We start from the raw sequence: 21,894 nt of genomic DNA, 5'->3' as shown, positions 1-21,894 counted from the left end.
TTGCACTCCACAGATGAGAATAGCCACTAAAATTATGATCCAAGGAAGCAGTTTAGGCTAACAACTTCACCTTGTCCAGGTTCACCATTTCCTCTTCCTGTTGTCATGAACTTCTCCCTGCCTCTCCCTAAGACAAATGGTGTCAACTTATTGCTTTATTTATTTATTTATTTATTTATTTATTCTTTCCATGTTTTACCTTCCAGCCCTCCAATGATATCTACTTCCCAGGGCCTGTTGCCATAAAACCTGATTCAAGGGAACACTATGTGGAATCCAATGGCTACACTAGGGATACTTAAATTAGAGTCAGGTCAAAGGTCAAAACTTGCCATGCACACACAGGGCCATAACTACCATTACCATTGAGGACACTGAGGTCATGTCCTCAGTATTTTATTTCATGTCCATTTCCAAAGCCTATGTCAGTTCTTTCTTTAGTGAGAACATCTGCTGCATATCATTAAGGAGGGGAATTAATGGTATTGAATATTTTAGCAAATATAAGCCTAATCAAGATGTACAGCCTAATGGCATATGTAGAATTTTTACACCAAAAATGCATCCTCAATTAAATGACTAAATTTAAAAAAAGAAAGGAGCATACCCCGAACCACCCTCACCTCAACCGAGTTTCTTGACCTCGGTATTTTTAAGGTCTTGGTTACGCCTCTGCACATATACCCGCTTGAGTAGACTTTCTGTGTGTTTTGGCTAGAGAACGAAAGGTAATCTGTGCAATACCTGCACTTCATGTTTAATACAGAAGATATTAAATGTTTTTAATATCAAATGCACATGCCACACGCATACACAAGTTAATATCTTCATTCTCTTGATATTTTCACAAATTAACAGCAACTTCACTATTACCATATCATTTTTTTGTTTGTGTCAGGGTAACAGGACTTGATTATATGAACCCATTGGATGTTAATATCTGGGCTATTAGTGAATCCATCCTTTGTAGTTCTGTAGTATTATTTGATATGCAGAAATCATATTGGTAATAACAATAATAAATTACATGTAATATATACAAAATACTATGGAAGAGGATTAGAGTCACATGTGATTTTTTTTTTTTTTTTGAGTTCTGACTTTAAAGTCAGAATTCTGAGATTAAAGTTCTGAGATTTAAATTCTGAGAATTCTGACTTTATTCTCAGAATTCTGACTTTAATCTCAGAATTCTGACTTTAAAGTCGGAACTCAATTTTTTTTTTAAATGTGGCCCTAATCCTCTTCCATAAAATACACAGAGATTGTGGGGTAGATTAAATATACAGTATTAAATATACAAAACGTACGAATGTAGCTATAATTAAATGCTGTGCGCACAAAGGGAAATGGAAGCTTACCCTGATATTCCACCCCTCCCTTCCTTCCTTCAAAACAGGTTTCCTTTCAGCATCTCGTCATATAAATATCCACATTTTTTAAATAAATCTACAATTCATTACCGATCTCATGGACGCTCTCATGCACTTCTAATTTCCTCTTGGTTCGGGGATTACGAACACAGCTGGCAACCCTCTGAGTATTACAGGTTGCAAGCACTATTTGATTGGCTATTTGGTGCCTCAGTGTTGAAGTATGGTCCATCCATTGGATTAAGAACCTTGGAAATCCCGCCTAAATAGTGACAAACAAGGCTATCACGTGATTTGCTTCGGAAACAAGTTCTGCATGAAATTCCGAAGGGGTGAATACAAGTAGCTCGACTGTCATTGGCAAAAACAGAAAGTTTTTAATTAGCTATGGTATTATAGGAGCATACAACTAAGTTCAGTAATATTGATAACAGTCTTATATATCTTTTTCGGCTTTTTCAACTGGCTAGCTGTTAAGCTAGCGCATTTAGCTACATCATAATGTCGCCTACGAGAGTTCTGTCATGACAGGTAACTAGCTAGCTAGTATTTGGGTGACCGAAAGAAGGTAAGACCAGTCACGTAGCTGAAATAAGCTAAATTGGTAAATGCATAATTAGTATTAACTGATACGCTTATTAACAAGCATGCTTGCACAACATATTACGCCATTAACTTTGGTAAATATGTTCACGCGATAAATAAATGACTAACATTTAAGTTGACCAACACAGCAACCAACAGAATAAGGACATTTGTAGCTAGCTAGGTAACTACTGTAATTATTTGACTGACTGGATGACAAGGTGAAGTATCTTGGTAATTTAGCTAGTCGGCTATATTTCTGCTGCCTAGTTAGCTAGCTAATTACGTCTGTGGCTAGCTTGTGTTCTTGCCAGCAAGTTTACAGTGGGAAATCTCAGGTAAAATGGAGGAGAGGTCGTAAAGATGTTCTTCACAAACGCACTGAACAGAAATTAATGCGACAATGTAACGTTATTTCATGTGACAAAGCTTGGGACTTCTTTTATCTTCATAGGCTAATTAACTGGCACATATTCTATTTTGGAAGAAAAGTTGGAACTTTTGAAACTCAGTATTCAGCAAAGCGTTTGCGGCTTCGTTTTCTCCGAGTCAGGTTGACGGGTCCTCGGTGTGGCCTGGAGTGTGGAAGTGGAGCGACAGCTCTCCCTGCTGTCCCGGCTGGATGCCACGGGACTGTTGTACCGACAGAGCAGCTGTGCCAGTTCTGTCCATGGCAGAGTCAGAAGACAGCTGTGTCAGACGCTTCCGAGCTGCAGTTGACGTCATACAGAATCTCCCAAAAAACGGTGAGCAATGTCAAGTTAAAAACCGGTTTGAATGAATAGATCTTGGTAAGAGGTCATACAAGAATGTCGTTGTAATTTCGCATTCAAATGGAATGCTCGTAAAATTGCACTTCATCGCCTGTAAATAAGAAGGGGTATACAGGTAATTTGGAAAGTCAAGCTTTATTGTGGACTTCAAAGAAATAGTCCTGTAACAGAAATGGACCAGTGGTTATATTCCATGTCGTGAACGCCATCTGGTTTGCACTGAGGTAGCACGTGTCCTATTATGCGCCGATGCCTTTTTTTATTTTTTTAAATAGCTAACTATTGTGTGGTTTGTATTATTTTGCAGAGATTGTACAACGAGAATTTCCCCCCCAAACAGTTTAGAAACGACAGTATTGCTAACGCCCTACTTTTTTTTGGAGAAATGGTAAGAGGAGGTTGTAATAAGTACAGTATATAGCCCTTGGCGCATAGTGGGTATGCATTTATACATTGACTACGTCATATTTTTTAAGACTTCTTTTTTTCTTAAAAAAGTGGAAAAGCCCAGGGTATACATAACGTGATGGAAGGTATGTTGTTAGCGTGCCCATTCTCACAGACTGGTGTTGCTCACACTATAAAGCCCCCTGCACATAGGTGACAAAGGCTGAGTGTTATGATATGAACTAAGGATGTTTCAGTGAATAAAAATACACTTGATTTGTGAACATTTTCTTGCGAAGACTTTTAAAATGTACCCAACGGGTAATCAAATGGTAACCTTTTCAGATTATTATTTTTTTTAGCTACTGGGAAAAGGGGGTGAGGTTCCCTCCGTGTTAAAGAGTTTTAGAGGAGAATTTAAGAATTTTTACTCACAATTATAGATATTATGCTAACTGTTGCATGTATTAAACTTTAGACTGTTAGAATTTTCAAAATATATAACTGTGTCTTTGCATTATTATTTTCTATGTTCAGGTAGTGAACAAAAATGGAAACTCCAATTTGAATTAATTTAATAGGACGTTGGGAAACAGTGTGCTGTCCAGTGCTGTCTGTATATACTGTAGCATAGAGTTTACCATCTTATAGAATTCTGCATGAGGAGCCTGACACCACTCTTTCACAAGAAAATTAAATCAACTCACGTTTAGTTGATGGAAGTGGGAAATGTGATGTTTCTGATGTTACTCAGGGACATCCCATAATGATAGATTGGGTTCCGATCTGGTGGCTGAGAAGGCCACGGCATATGGATAACATTAGCATCACGCTCCTCAAAATATTGGGTTACTGCTCGTACTCTGTGGAAGGTGAGATTTCCACATTGAAAGAAGTGATTTAACACAGGGGGGAACGAGGACCACTTTGGTCCGTTAAATAACAACAGACTTTGGCCTTCCCTTCTTAGGGTGCAGGAGCACCCAAACCATTGTGCAGCCACTACAGTGTTTCACATCGTATCCATTTTGTTGTGTTTCTATTTTGTCATTCATTGTCTGGCGCCTCACATTGGTAATGACACATTTGAACATACTTGCATGTGTGGACTCATCCAGAACTAACCTCACCTTATGGCTGCTTTTAACCCATGCGTCTGTGTCATCCATTCATTCATATTCATGTATTGCATGTGCATCAAAAACCCCAGTGAGTTCCGTGAAATGCAGGCGTACAATTGCCAGCTTGTATTTTGAAATGATGTAATGTTTTCACGAGCACTAGTGCTCAGTGCTATGTTGAAAGTTCTACTGCTGGCGCTTACAGCACGGTATCGAGCAGACCTCTGCCTCATGCTTCAATGTCAACACAGCAACACGAGTAGTGACCGATGTGATGTTCTGAAGGATTGACTCATAAACATCGGTCGCATGTGAATTTCACACTGAGCAGCTAATTTCTTTACAGTTGAAGACTAGCCATAGGTATCGTTTTAGCCGCTTTGCCTGAAACTTGTCTTCCTGAAAGCCAGTTCAGACCACAGATTAGGGAAGCGGTGAGCCGCAGCTGGTGACCCTTTGCAACGTTCTGAAACCCGCCACCTGCGATTAGACGGGCTGAATAGCCTGCGACGGCATCAGCCATTCTGGGGTAGACGGGTAGTTCACACTGCCGCAGCGCTTCTCTGCGTCATTCTGAAACGGCGTGGTCGTGTCGCTAATCTGTGGTCTGAACTGGCATTGCTTGCAATGCTGCCGTTACACATTCTTTGGCTGTGGGCTCTGTGCCTTTAAGCTGAACTAATGTGTAGGGTAGCCAGAAGAAGTCCAGGATTCTTGCGATCCCTTGCTTTCAGCCTGGGATTTGGGTTTTTGGAATGGAACGAGTTTGCGTTTTGATGCTTCCGTTTAGGTTTGGCTTTTAATATGCCACCTGCGATTGCCGCATGCAGTTGAGAATTGCAGCCGCGGGTTTTCGCTTAACGGTAAACGTGTGTACTAGTGGCGCGCTGTGCCCTGAGCTGTGTGCTGCGTTTGTCTCACCAGGGGCCTACAGACCCTCCTATGAGGTGATGCTGCGCTTCTACGGGCTCTACAAGCAGGCGGTCTGCGGCCCCTGCAGGGCCTCCCGCCCGGGCTTCTGGGACCCCGTCGGCCGCTACAAATGGTGAGAGGCGCGCGCCGGTGCAGGGGCGCTGGAAATGACGCCCCGCACGTGCGATCGTTAAGACATTACCCTTCGCTCTCTCGTAATGAGGCGGAGCAATGAGCCCTCCTGTGTTGTGCAGTATTTTATTAGCCTGTATTTATGCAGTGTAGGTTCACTGAGCGCACGTGCTCTTTTAAAGCAGCGCCCTGCTAACGCCCCTTTATTACATTACATTACAGGCAGTTGTGTATGTCGCTCTTATCCAGAGCGACATACACAACATTCTACACAGCATTTACATTGCATCCAAAAATACAGCTGGATATATACTGAAGCAGTGTAGGTTAAGTACCTTGCTCAAGGGTACAACGGCAGTGTCCTACCAGGGAATTGAACCTGTGACCTTTAGGTTACAAGACCAGCTCCATACCCATTATACTACACTGCCGCCCAGTTACTCTAGCGTGCCTGTCTTTGGTTACCATCAGGGACGCCTGGAGTCACCTGGGAGAGATGAGCAGCAGCGCGGCCATGACGGCGTATGTGGAGGAGATGAAGAAGGTGGCGCAGGAGGTACGGCAGAGGGTCCGTCTCATTGGCCAGCGCTGGGTGCGGGTCAAGCCTGGCTGTGTTCCTCTGCGGTTTAAAACTGGACTCGGTCTCTGCGTCTGTTTGGGAGTCGGATTGCCGCTGTCCCGCTCTGATTGGTTCCGATTGTGGCTGTACTGACCGGCAGCCGCCCTGTCCCGCCTTCTAGGTGATTGACACGATGCCAATGAACGAGAAGACGGCGTCTCTCTTCCACTACTTCGAACCTCTCTACCTCGTGATTCATGACATGCCAAGGCCGCCAGAGGCGCTGCTGAATCTCAGGGCAGGTGAGTGGCAGGGCTGGGAGAAAACCAAGCGCTTCCCCTTAGTTACGGCAAAGCTACGAAACAGGAAAACACAGAAAGGGCTTTGGTTCATTACTTGCTGAGGAGTGGCTGTTTTTCCAAACGGTCTTTGAAATAAGTAAACTTGGCCTCACTTTGCCTGCCTCCATTAAGGAAATGGTACGTACACACAAATTATAAACAGTAAGACCCAGCCCACACAGCCCAGACATTTATGCAGGGAATTGACCATGGTTAGACCATGCTTTAAGTGTATGCAGTAAGTGATCATTAACAGTTAAAAAAGCTCTGATGTTACAGTTTCATGCGGTGGGAGGAGAAGAAGTGGATAAATCCATTCAGTTTTTTTAGTGCAAGATATCCGAAGGAATAGGAAAGGCATTCAGATGAGCCATAGTGTTATTTAAACAAATCAACGTGCATTTTTAATATGGATACTTGCTACAGTACGGTTGAGGAACAGTTTATTACATTCAAAAATTAGAGTGAAGTTGAATCGTGATTACTAAAACCGCTATTTTAAATAATGTATATGTTGTGGGCGTGGGCACACGACGGCAGTGTAGTATAATGGCTAAGGAGTTGGTCTTGTAACCTAAAGGTCGCAGGTTCGATTCCCCGGTAGGACACTGCTGTTGTACCCTTGAGCAAGGCTCCAGTATATATATCCAGCTGATACAATGTAAGTCGCTCTGGATAAGAGCGTCTGCTAAATGCCTGTAATGTAATGTAATGTGATGTGTGGTTTGTATGTTTCTCTGTAGAACTGGAGGGGAGTGAGCAGACAGCCAGCCCAACAGAGGCCCAGACTGAGATGACAGAGGAGCCTTCCACGAGGCAGGAAGCGTGTCAGAGGAAGTCCAGTGACTGTCACAGTGAGAACAAACTCGCACCTGCATTCAAATCTGAATAGCATACATCTGATTGAATAGCATACGTCTGATTGAATTTAATAGTATGTGGAGGTGGGGGGTGTGTGCAAGCCTGCTGTGTAGATATTTAAATGGTTCTTTACTGTTAATACCGTTGCTCTTGCCACGGTGCATGTACATTCACGTTACTGTGGGGTGTGTCAGAGCAACCTATGGTGACTAACTCCTTTCTCTCTTCAGGCACTACTTTGCCTGATGGCTTAATACTGACAAGTGACTCAGAGAGTGAGGTCTTCTGTGATTCGCTGGAGCAGCTGGACCAACATAAGGTACTAACCCAGTGTTTTGTAGTCGTGGATAAACACAGAAAAACCGTAATCTTTCTTTCCGTAAGTTAGCTAACACTAAGTAATCTCTTAAAGGCATTCTAAGGCATTACTAGAAGGCTATATTGGTTTTGGCAAGAGTTGTTACTACTCACTGCCTCCTTGGCCCTGTACTTCCTTGTGTGTGTGTGTGTGTGTATGAGGGTGTGCATTGTGTGTGTGTGTGTGTGTGCGTGCATGCGTGCACGTGTGTGTGTGCTTGTGTTTAGGCAGGTAGTATTCACAGTGAGCTTCTGCACTCGGTGCCCTCCAATTATAACCCTGTACAGGACCGCACCCCTGTATCCAAGGTGACGCAGGTGGGAGCTGGGCAAGGCGGAGAAGGGGCGGGAGAAGGAAGACCTCCACCAATGAGAGGGAGAGGCTCAGGCAGGGAGATGCGGCAGGGGCATCGGAGGGAGGAGACACGTGAGCTAATCTTTAACTCCTCAGTCCTCACAGCCAAGGCATCAAAGCATTAAAAATTTGTTTTATTAATGGAAACTTTGGTCATTGATTTGGTCAGTGATTTATGACGAAGTCAGAAAAGAAGATTGTAAAAAAATGTATCATTTATAAACATGTTTACCGTGTACAGCAGAATTTCTGAGAAACAAACCTCAGTGTTATAGGCTAACCATTTAACTGACGGGGGTATGACCCCAGAAGTTACAACTTCTCAAGGTCCTTGTTATACCAGAGATCTTTTGTAGTTTTCGTGGCTCAGTAATGAAGAAAGAGTACAAGTTCATGACGTAAATGTCTATGTATTACTGTTCTTTTTTAAAAGATTGGAGTCAGGCACCAAATGTATTGTGATTGATTGTCTACTGGCTACATGAAGTCAGGTATCGATCATTCATAGAGAAGTTAGCGCTCGCGGGTTTCACGCTAAGCTAAGCTCACGTGTGGCTCTGCATCAGGCGGCGAGCCGCGGGGCGGCGCCCGGCACCCGGGGGGCGGGGCCCCGGGGCCCGGGGGCGGAGACGGCTGGGAGGGAGGAGGCGGAGCCGAGCGGGCGCAGGACGCGCAGCTGCAGCTGCAGCAGCAGATCGTGTCGGCGCTGCGTCGGCTGCGTGAGGACATGCACAGCGTGATGGAGCGGCTGGAGGCCGTGGAGAGGCTTGCGGCTGCGCAGGTGAGCGCCCAACGCACGCTTCGCCTCTACGGCTACAGTCCGCAAAGAGCGCTTTAGACTCATTTTCCACAACAGAGTTCCAGATAGCAAAACTCTTCGCATAAATACAGTGCTACACTGCTCGTTTTGGGTGCATATTCACGTATTGAATGCGTGAATATGCACCCAAGACAAAATGATACATTGTACAAGTTTACAGCTAATTTATGTTTCCAAAGCCGGTACGTAATGTTTTGAAGAACACTGGGTAATGTATTTACGGACTATCTCTAGAGACTTTATGTTCTTGTATAAGCTGCTTTTGAGTGATGTGAAGGGTATTTTGTTACTAAAGACCACAGACTCTCAAATTCTCTATACCGGCCATCATAAAGTTAGCACACTGTCAGAAACTTCTCTAAATATGTCAAACTAAAAACACAGTTTGGTACTAAAAAAATCAAAAACATTAACTAAAACTGAAATAAGATATTTTTTATAAACACAAAAAGTGATCTGTCGCTTTAAAACTTCATCATCATTGTGCTCATTCTCCGATACAGCAGAAGAAGATGCAGAAGTAGGCCTGCAATCTGCAGTGTACTGCCCAATCTGCACCACGCAGCTCACACGTTTCACTCAAACACTGAACATGCATGCTAATGTACACCATTTTTCCACATCAGTACTGTACCAGGATATTAGTATGCCAAAATTGCAGTACACATACCTGGGCGTGTGCACATCAAGGCCTTCACCCTATCCTCCTTCCTTTGAAAAGATACCGAGTAAATATTCTTGTGGTTATATTTGGTCTTGGTCCCATTTCAGAATGTGCCAAATTGTTGTTTGGCTTATTGAATTGATTCAGGGGGAAGATATCTTAATCGGCTACATTCTGTTGTTGAATTCCTTCAAGGGAATACGATTTGTTTTCTTCAACATGTCCGCTACTGCCCTCTCCTGTTTAGCAGAGAGAATGCAGCCACACCCTCCACACGCTAGTCTCTTTACACTTCGGAAGTACAGTACAGATAAGAATTAGAACAAAGATGTATCACATCAACACAACAAATTATTGTGTTTCTGTTGCCTATTCTAACGGTCAACAATATCAACAATATTGCACTTAGTAATTACAGTGTGAAATGTAATATTATTATATACTCTGGTTTGTTGTCTGAAACATTTTTGCCTGGACCGTAACAGCAGGGCCAGCCCTACAAACGCGAATGTCTGTGACTGACTGACTGACTGACTGATGAAGTTACTCCACTGGTCGGCCGAGTTATGAAGTTACACCATTGGTCGGCCGGATCACTTGTGTCAGGTCCAGCCATATACTAGGTTTTAACCTGGTCTTGTTACTGTGGAGGCCATAGTTGCCCAGCCTAACTCTGGTTGATTGATCCTCCCAGCTGCAGCTGTGGGGAGACCACAGTGGACAACACGGTCAGCCACTGTTTCTTTTTTGTTTGATAACTCCATGTGTCTTCTACCACCTCGACCATGACTCGGCTTTGACCACGACTTTGACCGTCCCTTTTCTACACCAACTTAAACAGCCCTCTCTGTAGCTCCACACACTGCCATACAGGTTTCCCCCAGCCTTTTATATAGCGGTGTAGTGATTGTAAGTTGTGAAGCACAGCATTCTGATTCTAACAAGGTCCTACAGGTCAAAACTTTAACAGACATAAAAATATCAAGAGTTTTCATTTTGGATATTTTAATGTGACATTTTGACTCTTAGGCCAAGAGTGTGTATGTTTATTCTCTTTTGTTTTTTGACAAATCTCTGATAAACCGTTTTCAGATCAGATAAATGGCCAGATGGATAGATATAGACAGACACATATACAGACTGACAGGGTGTTCAGACCGATAAGACAGGCGGACAGCACACATCAGCAGACTGAACAGGACGACAGACAAATAAAAAGCATAACCCAGGATATGAAGCAAGTCCAAATGATGAATAGGTAGTAGAGACAAAGGAAACAATGACAGAAGATGAGATTTTAAAAAAGAAAATCAATGTATTTGTACTAGGATGAATTGTGTGTGCGTGCAAGCGCGTGTGCCTGTGTGCTCGCGTGTTAGAACAGATAAAGTGCGACGATGAAGGATTTCCAAATTGCATTGGTTATTTCCTTAGTTTTTTTTCTTGCTTTGTCACGTGGGAAGTAGAGTTTTCTGGGTGACAGTAAGAGCGGTGAGCACGGCTCTGGTGTTTTTAATGGAGGGGTCAAGTGTGCCAGGTCTCGGAGTAAACAAAAGAGATGAAGATGCGGCAGAGCCAGAGGGAGATTCTGCTGACTGTTTCCTGCCAGAAGTGTTTGACACAGCCAAAGCGCCGGGGGTGTTTAGTGTGCAATGCAAACACGTCAGGAGTTTTCAAATCCCGTTTAAAACATTTTTTGCAGGGTGACATGTGCTTTATGATTTATTTTACACCGAAATCAGTTGCCTCTTTGTCTTCTGAATGACCGATAATACTTTTTGGTGGATTTTAGCCCTGAACTTCTCTAATGCATACAGCAAGATTTCTTTGCCATTGTTTAATTGGGTAGGATATAGTTGCCTCACCTGTTGTAAGGAGTCTATAGAGTATTGTTAAATTATTATAATTTCTTCTAGAAGTTTCCATCTTGATGATTTGTTATGCTAATAAGGAATATGTGTCGTGTCACGGGTGCTTGGCTTTTGGCTGTATTTAAGCGCGGTAAGCATAAACTCAGCTTCCTCTCCTCGTGCTGCTCTTGTGTTTCAGGCTCAGAATGCTGAGTGGAGGTCCGCCGTTCAGTTCTCTGCTCCCTCGCCGGAGGTAAGACGTGTGTGCGTTTCGGCGTGAGTGCGAGCGTGTGAGCCCTTCTACACATGGCCATGAGCCACTACTACTCTTTTTTTTTTTTTTTTTTATGCCAGCGGCTCCTTATTGGGGAAAACAAGTGCTGTCTGTCTTGCTTTGTGGGGTGCAGTTCTCCGGCTGCGTTTCACACGAGCTCCGGCCCTTTCCCCTGTAGTCAGAGTCCAGTTTGGTGCTGCAGCACATGGTACCAGAGATAGCAGCGGAGAGAGAGTGTGCGTGTGTGTGTGTGTGTGTGTGTGTGTGTGTGTGAGTGCGGAGAGAAGGCGGCAGCAACAGCTGTTCACCCGCGGTTTCTGTCAGCGCAGTCTGTTAAACCACGCCAACCCATGCCAGACAGACTTGGCACTGCTATTGTTTGCTTTTTGGCTGTATGCTTTCTGTGAGTGGAGCCCACCATGTGTGAAGCGAAAGGCAAGCAAAGGGCACTGGGGTCAATATGACGCTAATTCTTTATGTGGACAGTGAGACAGAGAATGCGGCATCATCGCCTACTTCATCCTGTATGTGTTGGTGACACACGGCGTGTTTCCGCAGGAGAGCCAGTGGTGGCCGTTCGACGTGTCCGGACGCACGATGCTGCTCCTGCTGCTCTGGCCCTTCGTCGCCCAGGGGCTGGTGTTCCTTCTGCGCCGCGCGCTAAAGAAGCCTCGCTTCGCCGCGTAGAAAGGTTCCCCCCTCCAAGAGGGAAAGAAAGAGAAACTGCCATTTTCCAGTCACCAAACCAAGTGCGCTGGACCGGGTGCACCCTGCCATCATGGGGCTAAGTCTCTGTACACCCTTTTGGTCTAGGCCAACGCTCTGTTAAGTGAACCACTGTTTCGTTGTGTGACACCTCACAGGAACTAAAATGCACAATACAAAACATAATTTTTTTGTTTTTTTATGCAATAATGTAATGTCACTGAATGTTTTAAGTTTTATGTTAACTAGCGATGAAGTGACGTGCGCACTACAACTGTGAACATGTTCGTTATGGAGTATCTATTTATTATCCCGTAGATTAAAAGATTTGCAGAGATTTGGATTTTGAAAACTAAGGAAATTCCTCTTAATGGCAGAGGGCGTATTCGGTTCATGGTACGCAGATCATTGACTTCGGAGGGGGGGAATCATTGGTGACTCGGCATATGAAGGAAACGTTTCGAAAATGACTGCCTGTCCAACATAACGCCTTTGTCGCAGCATGCGACTTCGCTGCTGGCCTCCTGATATCAAAGTCAGCATTTTCCCCCTCTTGGGTGTGGATAGATTTTCACACCCTGTCACCTTCTGGGTCTCGGCCTGCTATATCGGAAGAGGAATGGAAATGATGCAAAACGAAACAGTTTATCTAGCGCACAAACTGTGGAAAGCAGACGTGCAGCATCTCTCCGCTTTCTGCAAGCATGAAAATGAATAGGCCTCAAATGACCGTGTTCCATGTGTTGGGCTGTAATAAAGTGCAGTTTCACCCCCACACCTTATACACACTGATTCTCGTGAACAAGCGTATAATTCTAAATAATAACAATTGGAGGAGAAAAAAACAAGCGAAATGGGTAGCGGTATCAGTGATATGTTTTAAACAATGCTCTCTTCCTCTACCGAGGGAGAACAAAAGCTCATTTTTCCAAAACTATTATTCAACTCAACAAAATGTAATGCCTAAGCATGATAACCAGAATTCAGAGAAGTCCATTCAGAAAGTAATTCTCAATGACCTATACCACTGCACTGTAATTAACAATATATGCATTGCAATTAAGTGACACAGTAACTTCAATTGGACAGCTTGACAGACGTGGACTCTTACAGTCTGAATTCTGGTTTTCAAATAACTGGTGCCTACTCCATGTGAAGCATGTAAAGTAAAGGATTAACAGGTTGAGATTTAGCAGGAAAATGTAATTGATTGTACAATAATGTTTACAATTATTAAATACAAATTGTGTCCTTGTCTGGCTTGTGTTTTCTCAGGTATCAACTTCAAACACGTGCAGACCTCTCTGGCAATAGCTATGACATGTGTGATTAAATTTGAGATTACATTGGGTAAAATGCTGGTCCTGAATGGGAGGGTGGGACTTGGAGAATCTGTGGCCCACTATGGTGTGTTGGACAGACCCCGGGGTCCTCAATATCCTATTTCCACAGCAAACAAACATCCATCCGTACTCAAGCCATAGGTTGACAAGCAGTATTTGACTCTCCACAGATGAATAAATGCTCTGCATGGATGTAAAAGGAACTATACAGATTTGAAAAATAGTACTATAAAAATGAATCACATCTTTGGCACTGCAAGGGTAGCAGGTCCTAATGTCAAGAAGTTTTAGTCTACTGCTCATACATTCCAATATACTGTGTCATTCAAGTAACTAGAAAAGAACCTGAACAATTTTTGTTTTTTGAATTTGTCTCAAAGATAGGGAGACGCTACAGGCATGTTCATTTAGGTTGCTTTGAATCATCAATGAACAGTCACCTATTTACTGGCAGTGAAAACCAGGGTTGTGGAAACTATCTGATGAATAATAAAATTTATATGAAAGCTAGCTTCTGTGATATAAGGGCTCAGGTGCAATGTTTTTTTTTTATTAGTCTACATTTCAACTTTGTCTGGTCACAGCAGTGGAATAATTGAAAATGGCATTATCCATAATGATCGCTCCCTTCCTTTGCATTCTGCTTGTTCAGTGATGTCCATTTCTTCTTTAGGGACCTGTGGCTGTGTTTTGAGACATTTCAACTAGGAACTGACATACAGAACCACAGATGACCAAATGTCATTTAAATTGCAGCCAGAAAGAAAGGAAACCTTGACAGGATACAACAGTGCTAAAATAACACTTGGTTGTATTTACATGACTAGATTATTTTATGATGGCGCAAATACACTGTAAGACCTGGACAACTCTGTGGGACAATCCTGGTAGCCAGTATCCTCATCCTGTTGATGTTGTGTTGCACATCATTTGCTTACCGCCAACTAGTCCTGTGAACTGGCAAGGACAATTTTTGGGGCGTCCCCACTTCAGTCAGTTCAACGAACACTCAACGGTTCACGGCTCTAATTCGCTAAGACATGGCACGTGGTAGACGACCCGATGACTAGCCAGATAGCCGGGCAGTTGGCTAGTATCACATCGGTCAGGAATTACTCCCACAAGATGAAGTGATTTGTGTTTTGTAGTGCATACCTAAATTACCTTTTAAATGCTCCCAAACAGTAAAACTAGCGTGCTAGCTAATGATTGGCAGTTCATCTGCAAAACAAGCTAGCAAGCTAATCAATATGCAAGCTGATTATTTTGCATTAAACATTCATGAAACAGCCAACTTGCTATACTACCAAATTTATTGGTTTTAGTTGCCCAGACATGTCTTGGGACAGTTGTTGCTAGCGTGCTGTTATTAAGGCGGCTAACGTTTAGCTACCTAAAAGTCCAATATAGGACTGTCTGAATTACGACATATGCAGACAAGCTGTCTTGTGGGTCATTAGCTAGTCGACATGACGACGTGTAAAAATACACGCAACTGTTTTGTGAACTCATCATGCAACGTTCTCAGTCAACAGTAACGATAGTTAACTAGCTACCTCGTAGCCTACGCGTTCTAACATAACGGGTAACGTTACGAGATAGCTTGCCAGCAAAATAGGCACTCGCTCAGACTGAGACGCATTCACTTAATGAGTTCTAGTCGAATTAAGAAAAAACATTTTACGTTTATGTTACAAAGTGTTGAAATGCAGATTTCTTTCAGTATCACATGCGCGTTTCTTACATAATACTAGCTAAGTAAAGTTACTAGTCTAAGCTACCACGAACGTTAGCTAACTAGCTAGCATTTAGCTAGACTAGATATTCGTATTCAAGCCAACTCCTGGCCACGTTCCACATTCTATTACTAACCATGGGTTTGTTCCATAAATCCATGATAGCAATATACCTTCCTAAATAACAATTTAATGCACTTCGCCAACATTCAGTGAGTTAACAACTGTTAACTAACGGTGCATCCGTAGCAAAACGTTCTACCTATTTAATGGAGGAATTGAATCTCTGCTCGAATGTTTTCCTATCCTACCAAATGGACGAGCTACATTGGTTTATTCTAGCTCGGTACAGAGTGTCAGGTTTTACAGTTTACTTAGCACACCATAAAACAAACCAGGCTGTCAATTTTACGGTGACATGGATTGGGGTTATGAGCATATTTGTTGAATTTGATTGTAAAAATGGCAACACCTCTTTCCTCTATTGACACATTTGTTTACGTTTCGTCAATATCTCCCGTCTCCTTACGCTTCCTTTGAGCAGAGGGGCACACAACGTAGTACCGCTCCGCACAGGCATCCATACGGTTTATGTCCAGAAGTTCGCAAAAATAACGTTTAGCATACCATTCCTTATTGTCATTTTAAATAGCCGATCAATATAGCCTGCATGTTATGACGAATGTTTAGCTAACTCTGGCGGTTAGTGAATATAAAGAACTAGTTTATGTTCTAGGGGGCTTGTAATTCGTCTGGGAAGGGAGGCTTGTGTAAATTTTCTTGCAGATACAGAAAATGCATCGTCTCCAGTACTGCAATTAACATATCTCTGTGTAACGTACATATACCACCTGTATATTTATTTTCTTACATAAAATAGTGTTTTCTCTTTTATACGTATGTCCTGTGATTACGATTTAACGTAGTCACCCTTTTCTGGAAGTGGTAGTGCCTAAAAGGCTAACCGGGACTGCTTTCCTCTCAGGAAAACAGGATTCATGATTGATTGTCCAAAAAACCAATTAGAAAACAAGTTAAGCGTAGCAACAGCACAGGCACGATTTTAGCCAATGATAGTATGAATAAGGCGGGTCTTGTTGGGCTCAAAACGGTGGAAAACGATTGGCTTACATATCGGCGAAAAAGTCCGTAACTGTGGACTGTGTAGTTTTGTAAACGGCATCTTCATACAAATTGTTATCTTTTAAACTACAACTCCCATTGGGCTGTTAGGTTTATGAGTGTTCGCATGCGCACTGAGAGTAGCGGAGCGGATATATAAACAAGGCCCCCTTCCTCTTAAGAGTAGTAGTACACTGGTTGTTAATGTGGAGGGAGAGGTACATCTGGAGTAGTGGGAGTAAGCCTATTTCTGACGGCAGCGAAAGGGTTAACTGTACTCATAGAAGCTGACTTAGTTATATCTGAGAGGTAAGAGCAGACAAACCGCTTTTATTGTTATGCTGAATTACCTAATGCAGCTTATTCGAAACATAAAATCAAACTTTGGAAAGCTTGAAGTCGTCTTTAAAGGACTTTTATTATCTTAAACTGCACAGTGACTTCAATTTTGAGGTAGCATAGTTAGTTTACTTATAGGAAGGTGGAGGAACTTGCCCGACGTTCACATTTACCAAGATGTCAGAACCAGGCGATGAGAAGACCCATCATACGAAAACTTCTCATACCACTTCAGGTGGGAGCTCTTCAGTTTTGGAGCATCCTCCAACCAATGAGAATGGGGAAACGGAGCGTGACGATAGGGGGCGATGCAGAGATGGTCAGCAAGCAGACGGCAACGCTGTCACTATGAAGCAAATGCAAGGAGAGCAGCTGGAGGTGTGTCCTGGACTTGTGGCTCGAGACGCACACCCCATGTGTCCGGCAGCAGCTCAACCGTGTCAGGAGCCCGCTGGAGATGGAGCAGGGGAGGACGGGCTTGTCGCTCACGGTAACAGTGGAGACCGACCGAGAGAAGAGACCCTGAGTCAGGTGCAGGGCGAGAGTGGCAGCCACATTAAGAGACTGAACTCGGGTTGCCCGGGCGGTAAGATCCAGCCTTCGTCGGATACACGTCTAGGCAAGAAGAAACACCGCCGACGACCATCTAAGAAGAAGAGGCGTTGGAAGCCCTATTTCAAATTGTCATGGGAGGAGAAGAAGGCCCTTGACGAGCGTGAGACTGCACGGGCATCCCGCATGCGAGCTGAGATGTTTGCAAAGGGACTGCCCGTAGCCCCGTACAATACCACGCAGTTCCTAATGGAAGAACATGACCGCGAGGAACCGGACTTGAACACCGAGCTTGGGGGCAGGCGAATCATGGGTGCTTGCCGCTCGGAAGATACTGCCAGTGAAGAGGACTATTTCGAGCCCGAGGAGGAAGAGGATGGCAGCGGTGGTGGTAGTGACGGCATGGGGCGACCAGGGAACGCCGGCGGGGAGTTTCTTCAGAGGGACTTCTCTGAGACCTACGAGAAGTATCATGTCGAAAGCCTTCAGAACATGACCAAGGCAGAGTTGGTGCGGGAATACCTGGAGTTAGAAAAGTGCATGTCGCGCTTAGAGGAGGAGAACAACCGGCTCCGCTGTATCGGGAGATGCCCAGACACCAGCGCGGAAAGCCCGGTAGCTCAGCCTGACGCATCGCGTCTCAGAGAGCTGGAGGTTGAACTTGAAAGACTGAGAGCGCAGAACAGCGAGCTCCGTCTGCAGAACCAGTTGTACAGAGAACGGGGGCAGACCGTCTCTAACGTGGGCAGTTCATATGGACAGACAACGGGAGAGTGAATAAAAGACACTCAGTAATTTTTCATTCAGGAGCTGGCAATGTAAGTTTTTTTTCCTTATGTGACTTCTGTTTTATCTTAATTGGTTTGACAACTCATTGGACGTTCCCCTGTTCCGCTACAATGTTTATTAATCTCTCATTTGTGTATCGTTGAGACTTTACATTTTCTGTTAAGAACATAGCTAGAATACAATCACCTGTATAATAAATTCCATTGATTAATGAACTTAAAAACGGGGATCGTTTGGTTTTGTTTTTATCGTGTCCCTCTTTCATGCCACATGTTAAAACTATTCAGCGCGAAAGCAAATGACCACCAGGCTAGGTTTGACCGAAGTTGGATCTAATTCTTCTTGGGCAAAGCCCAGTATGTCAGCTTTTGGAAAAACTGTATGTTCTTACTGAATGTGTAAATATATAAATATATGAAATTGATTATTGTGAGCGCGTCTTTATTTTGAAAATGTCATCAGTGTAAGTGTTGCTAGACGCTTTAGCTCCCGAACTGGGAAGTATGTCATTGTGTAAGAAAAAAAAACAAAAAAAACGTTTCAATTTCATTTTTAATTTAGGGTTGAACCATGTAGTTACTTTTATTGCCAGCTCAATTGGCTCTAATTTTTCTTGCTTACGTCATTTTTAACCCTTAAACACATGCGTTTTATCTGGAAATGCAGCAAGGAATGGTAAGCAGTATGGCAGTCTGGTTAGTTAAATGATAGCCTACATGTAGCTATACAAATGAAAAACCATGTTTCCATGGTTACATTTTGAATGCATAACAAAAGTTTAAAACTCACTGCACAATACAGATGTAACAAGAAGGCTGTGATGTGTTTAATGGGACACAATCTTCAGATTCAGCGATGTATTTCCAGTAGTTTCCTTGTTTCCCTGGAAATGGACTCTGGCCCCAAGAAGCACACTCTCATTTGTAGTTAAACTTTGCAGCTAAATAACTGTTACAGCATTTCAGCCTCTGTCAGAAGTAAAATGGAGATGCTCAAACAGTGCAGGGGTGTGGTTTATGCTTGACTCATTTTTGCCCCATTGTGTCTTTAGCCACATGCAGTTCATAACTACACAGCCTGTTATGACCAGCATGTCAGTGTACAGAAGTATTTTTAAGAACAATGCACACATACATTTTATACACACACACACACACACACACGGGATGTAAGTCTTCTGTAAGACGCAGGCAGTCAGTTTTAGCAGACCAAGTCGTGTCTCTTAACTGAAATGGCACGGGAATGTACTTAATGTATTAAATGTTTACAGCATCCATATCACTATTGAAACTGGGAGCACTTTTGCATTGCGAACATTTAATTCTCTATTTGAGAGGGGGTATGAATAAGACTGCGGAATACGTGCAGCTGAAATATTTTTGAAGAGAGTTAAAAAGCACAAGACATTCTTCATAATTTGTGAACAAATGCATCAATTTAGATACGGCACTATCCTCATTTATAAGATACTGGGTGAAATGTAAAGCCATTTTCAAAACAAGGAATTTCCCAAAGCCGCAGAAAACGATTCACACACTGAGAAAATATGCATTAATGTGGACAACGCATCATTGACACATTTATAACGAATAGGAGTTGCAGATTATGTTGCAGTGAAAACACTCATTGTGAATCTTAATGGCAGTGGCCCACTGAAGATATAAAAAGCCACTGAATGTCTGTTAAAGCTGGGGAAATAAAATAAATGCTGAACGTAGACAAAATACAGTTTGTGAGGATTGTACAGATTACCTTTACAGACAGCCATATTGTAACCACTATTTCTTTGCACTCATTTCAAGGAGTTTTGCATACTGTTTTTAACAGTATGAGTAAATGTTAATAAATGTGTACATAATTACTCCTCTGTTTTGAATTTAACAGGATTTTTTTAGAGTGGAGTTATAGTGGGGAAAACAACCTGGGTAAGAGAGACAGCGTGTGTATGCAAAGCGGAGTCTACCACACAGATGTGGCTCACCATTGAATAACTTTCCACACAGACATGTGCATGAATAAAGATGCTGGAAAGGTCTGGTTGCCTACACTCATGGTAAGCATGTCTACAAGAGAACTTTGAAAAACACACAATTGCTGTGGATAACGTCTGGCTGGAGTGTCAGAGGTCGAGGTGACAAACTTGATGTTTTGACCACTGCGTATAAGAAAGGATTCATCAGATTCAAACAGTCAACAAAAACTGCATATTCCAGGCCCATCCATGCATTTATTTAAAGTGAAAACAGGCAAGCAACTACAGTTTGAAATCAGCTGCCCTAATCCCAGGTTGAAATATGTAGTGACAGTGGTCAGTCAGGATTTTAGGTGACTTTACAGAAATATTTCCATTATTATAATAATAATACTTGTTAACAATTTGCATTTATATAGCAATTTTCCTTACACTTAAAGCACTTCACAGCGATAAGGGAAAAACTCACCAACCACTGCCAAATGTGTAGCACCCACCCGAATGATGCACAGCAGCCATTTTGCACCAGCATGCTCAAAATGCACCAGCTATGGTGGATGGGGAGAGAATAATTTTAATCAATTTAACAGGGGGATGATTACATGGCAGGTTGAGAGCCAGGGGCCTCATTTATAAAACGGACTTACGATCAATTTTGATCTTAAGTATGACTTACGCAGAAAATCACGTATAAGTAGTTATTTATAAAACCTTACTTTGACGTGGAAATGATCTTATCTCTACGCAAAGTCTAGACTTGACATGAGTGATTTTCCTGCTGGCTATGTAGGGGTATTGCAGTTTGGGATGCATATGCGTCCAAGCCTGTGGTGAACTTTGCATTAGCTTTATGAGCAATTTGTTCACTGCAGCAGCACACTACCAAGCTACCTGTTTGGCTTTGTTTGTCAACCCACTATTTAGTCCACCGAATAATACGTGTTGCCTGTCCTGAATCTCCTCTACCATTGCCGTGATGTCTTCTTCCAAAAAGTTTGCTTTTCTCTTTTGGTCCATGGTTATTCCTGACTAAACCCTCATTTGTACTAGCATTATATAAGGGGAAATCGCTGATTGTAAGGCACGTTCAGGTGCCGTTAATTTTAAGTTAATTTGATATTTATAGATCACAGGTGTGTAAGTTACAAATGGGCTTCTTAGAACCTGCCTAAACAAGGTTTTTTTATGCTCAGTATCTTTTATGAATCGAACGTAAGCACACCATCGGAAATGATCTTAAGAGTAAGTTCAAGTATAAATCTAAGAACATTTTTATAAATGACGCCCTAGGTTGGGAATTTAACCAGGACACCAGGGAATCTCATACTCTTTGTGATGAGTGTCATGGGATCTTTACTGACCACAGCAAGTCAGGACCTTGGTTTAACATCTCAGCCGAAAGATGAAAGACATCTCCTATTGCAGTGTCCCCACCATTGTGCTGAAGAATTTGGTTTTATTTGACCAGAGGGAAGCTCACCCCCTACTGGCCCACCAACACCACTTCCAGCCACAACACAGAAAGCCACCCATCCAAGTGCTAACAAAGCCCACAATTGCTTAGTTAAGTCATTTGGCAGGAACAGGGTATATTGTGGTATGGCTGGTCACTAGCCTATACCATGTTCTACAGAAAGGTCTCTTTAACCAAGAACTACAGGTGACTGCCAAAAGCAAATCTCTTTCTTGAAGTTTGACAAACTACTCAACAGAAATGATTTCAGATTTGCTGATCTGTTTTGCCTTGAATCTCAAACCAGTGGATGAACATCATGCTCAAGGAATATGCACCTTCAACAACAATTGCTTTCTAATCAATGAGAGCTTTCTCTCAGACTTCCATTCCAGCATCCCTTAGCCTCAGTTTCTTGTGAAACATCAGCAAGTTCAGCAGTCTCAGGCATTGAGGCTCCTACCATGCATCCCAAAACAACCACCCATCATTCAAAGCCACATTTTTTTTTTTTACTAT

At 42.9% G+C, this 21,894-nt stretch overlaps 2 protein-coding genes across 9 annotated transcripts; both read left to right on the top strand.

Annotated features, from left to right (window-relative positions):
- The first annotated feature begins 1,610 nt into the window (after positions 1-1,610).
- On the top strand, positions 1,611-13,324 carry acbd4 (acyl-CoA binding domain containing 4). Of its 8 annotated transcripts, none has more exons than XM_064321936.1 (11): positions 1,611-1,705; positions 2,512-2,704; positions 5,164-5,284; positions 5,755-5,839; positions 6,024-6,144; positions 6,927-7,037; positions 7,275-7,363; positions 7,690-7,828; positions 8,323-8,537; positions 11,290-11,343; positions 11,923-13,324. In XM_064321936.1, the coding sequence occupies exons 2-11, from the start codon at positions 2,581-2,583 to the stop codon at positions 12,049-12,051; spliced, it is 1,188 nt and encodes a 395-aa protein (XP_064178006.1). In that variant the 5' UTR covers positions 1,611-1,705; positions 2,512-2,580; the 3' UTR covers positions 12,052-13,324. The 8 variants fall into 8 exon arrangements, with proteins under 8 accessions (XP_064178006.1, XP_064178008.1, XP_064178002.1 ...); XM_064321938.1 differs by having other exon boundaries at positions 1,663-1,941; positions 7,711-7,828; XM_064321932.1 differs by having other exon boundaries at positions 1,664-1,904.
- Positions 13,325-16,449: 3,125 nt separating this feature from the next.
- On the top strand, positions 16,450-18,374 carry LOC135247937 (protein HEXIM1-like). The gene has a single exon (XM_064321939.1). It carries the CDS (start codon positions 16,787-16,789, stop codon positions 17,936-17,938), a length of 1,152 nt encoding a protein of 383 aa, XP_064178009.1. The 5' UTR covers positions 16,450-16,786; the 3' UTR covers positions 17,939-18,374.
- Positions 18,375-21,894: the final 3,520 nt, after the last annotated feature.

The sequence above is a fragment of the Anguilla rostrata genome, chromosome 2 (assembly GCF_018555375.3).
Source record: "Anguilla rostrata isolate EN2019 chromosome 2, ASM1855537v3, whole genome shotgun sequence".
NCBI classification, from domain to species: Eukaryota; Metazoa; Chordata; class Actinopteri; order Anguilliformes; family Anguillidae; genus Anguilla; species Anguilla rostrata.
Note: the sequence above shows the minus strand (reverse complement) of the source record. Positions and strands in the feature narration are given on the sequence as shown.

Excerpts from the sequence above, each read along its gene's own strand:
- acbd4 (XM_064321936.1), top strand. The coding sequence starts at position 2,581 with ATGCCACGGGACTGTTGTACCGACAGAGCAGCTGTGCCAGTTCTGTCC. Across the intron at positions 6,145-6,926 it reads GCTGCTGAATCTCAGGGCAG|AACTGGAGGGGAGTGAGCAG; the intron begins GTGAGTGGCAGG and ends GTTTCTCTGTAG. Across the intron at positions 7,364-7,689 it reads AGCAGCTGGACCAACATAAG|GACCGCACCCCTGTATCCAA; the intron begins GTACTAACCCAG and ends AACCCTGTACAG.
- LOC135247937 (XM_064321939.1), top strand. The coding sequence starts at position 16,787 with ATGTCAGAACCAGGCGATGAGAAGACCCATCATACGAAAACTTCTCAT.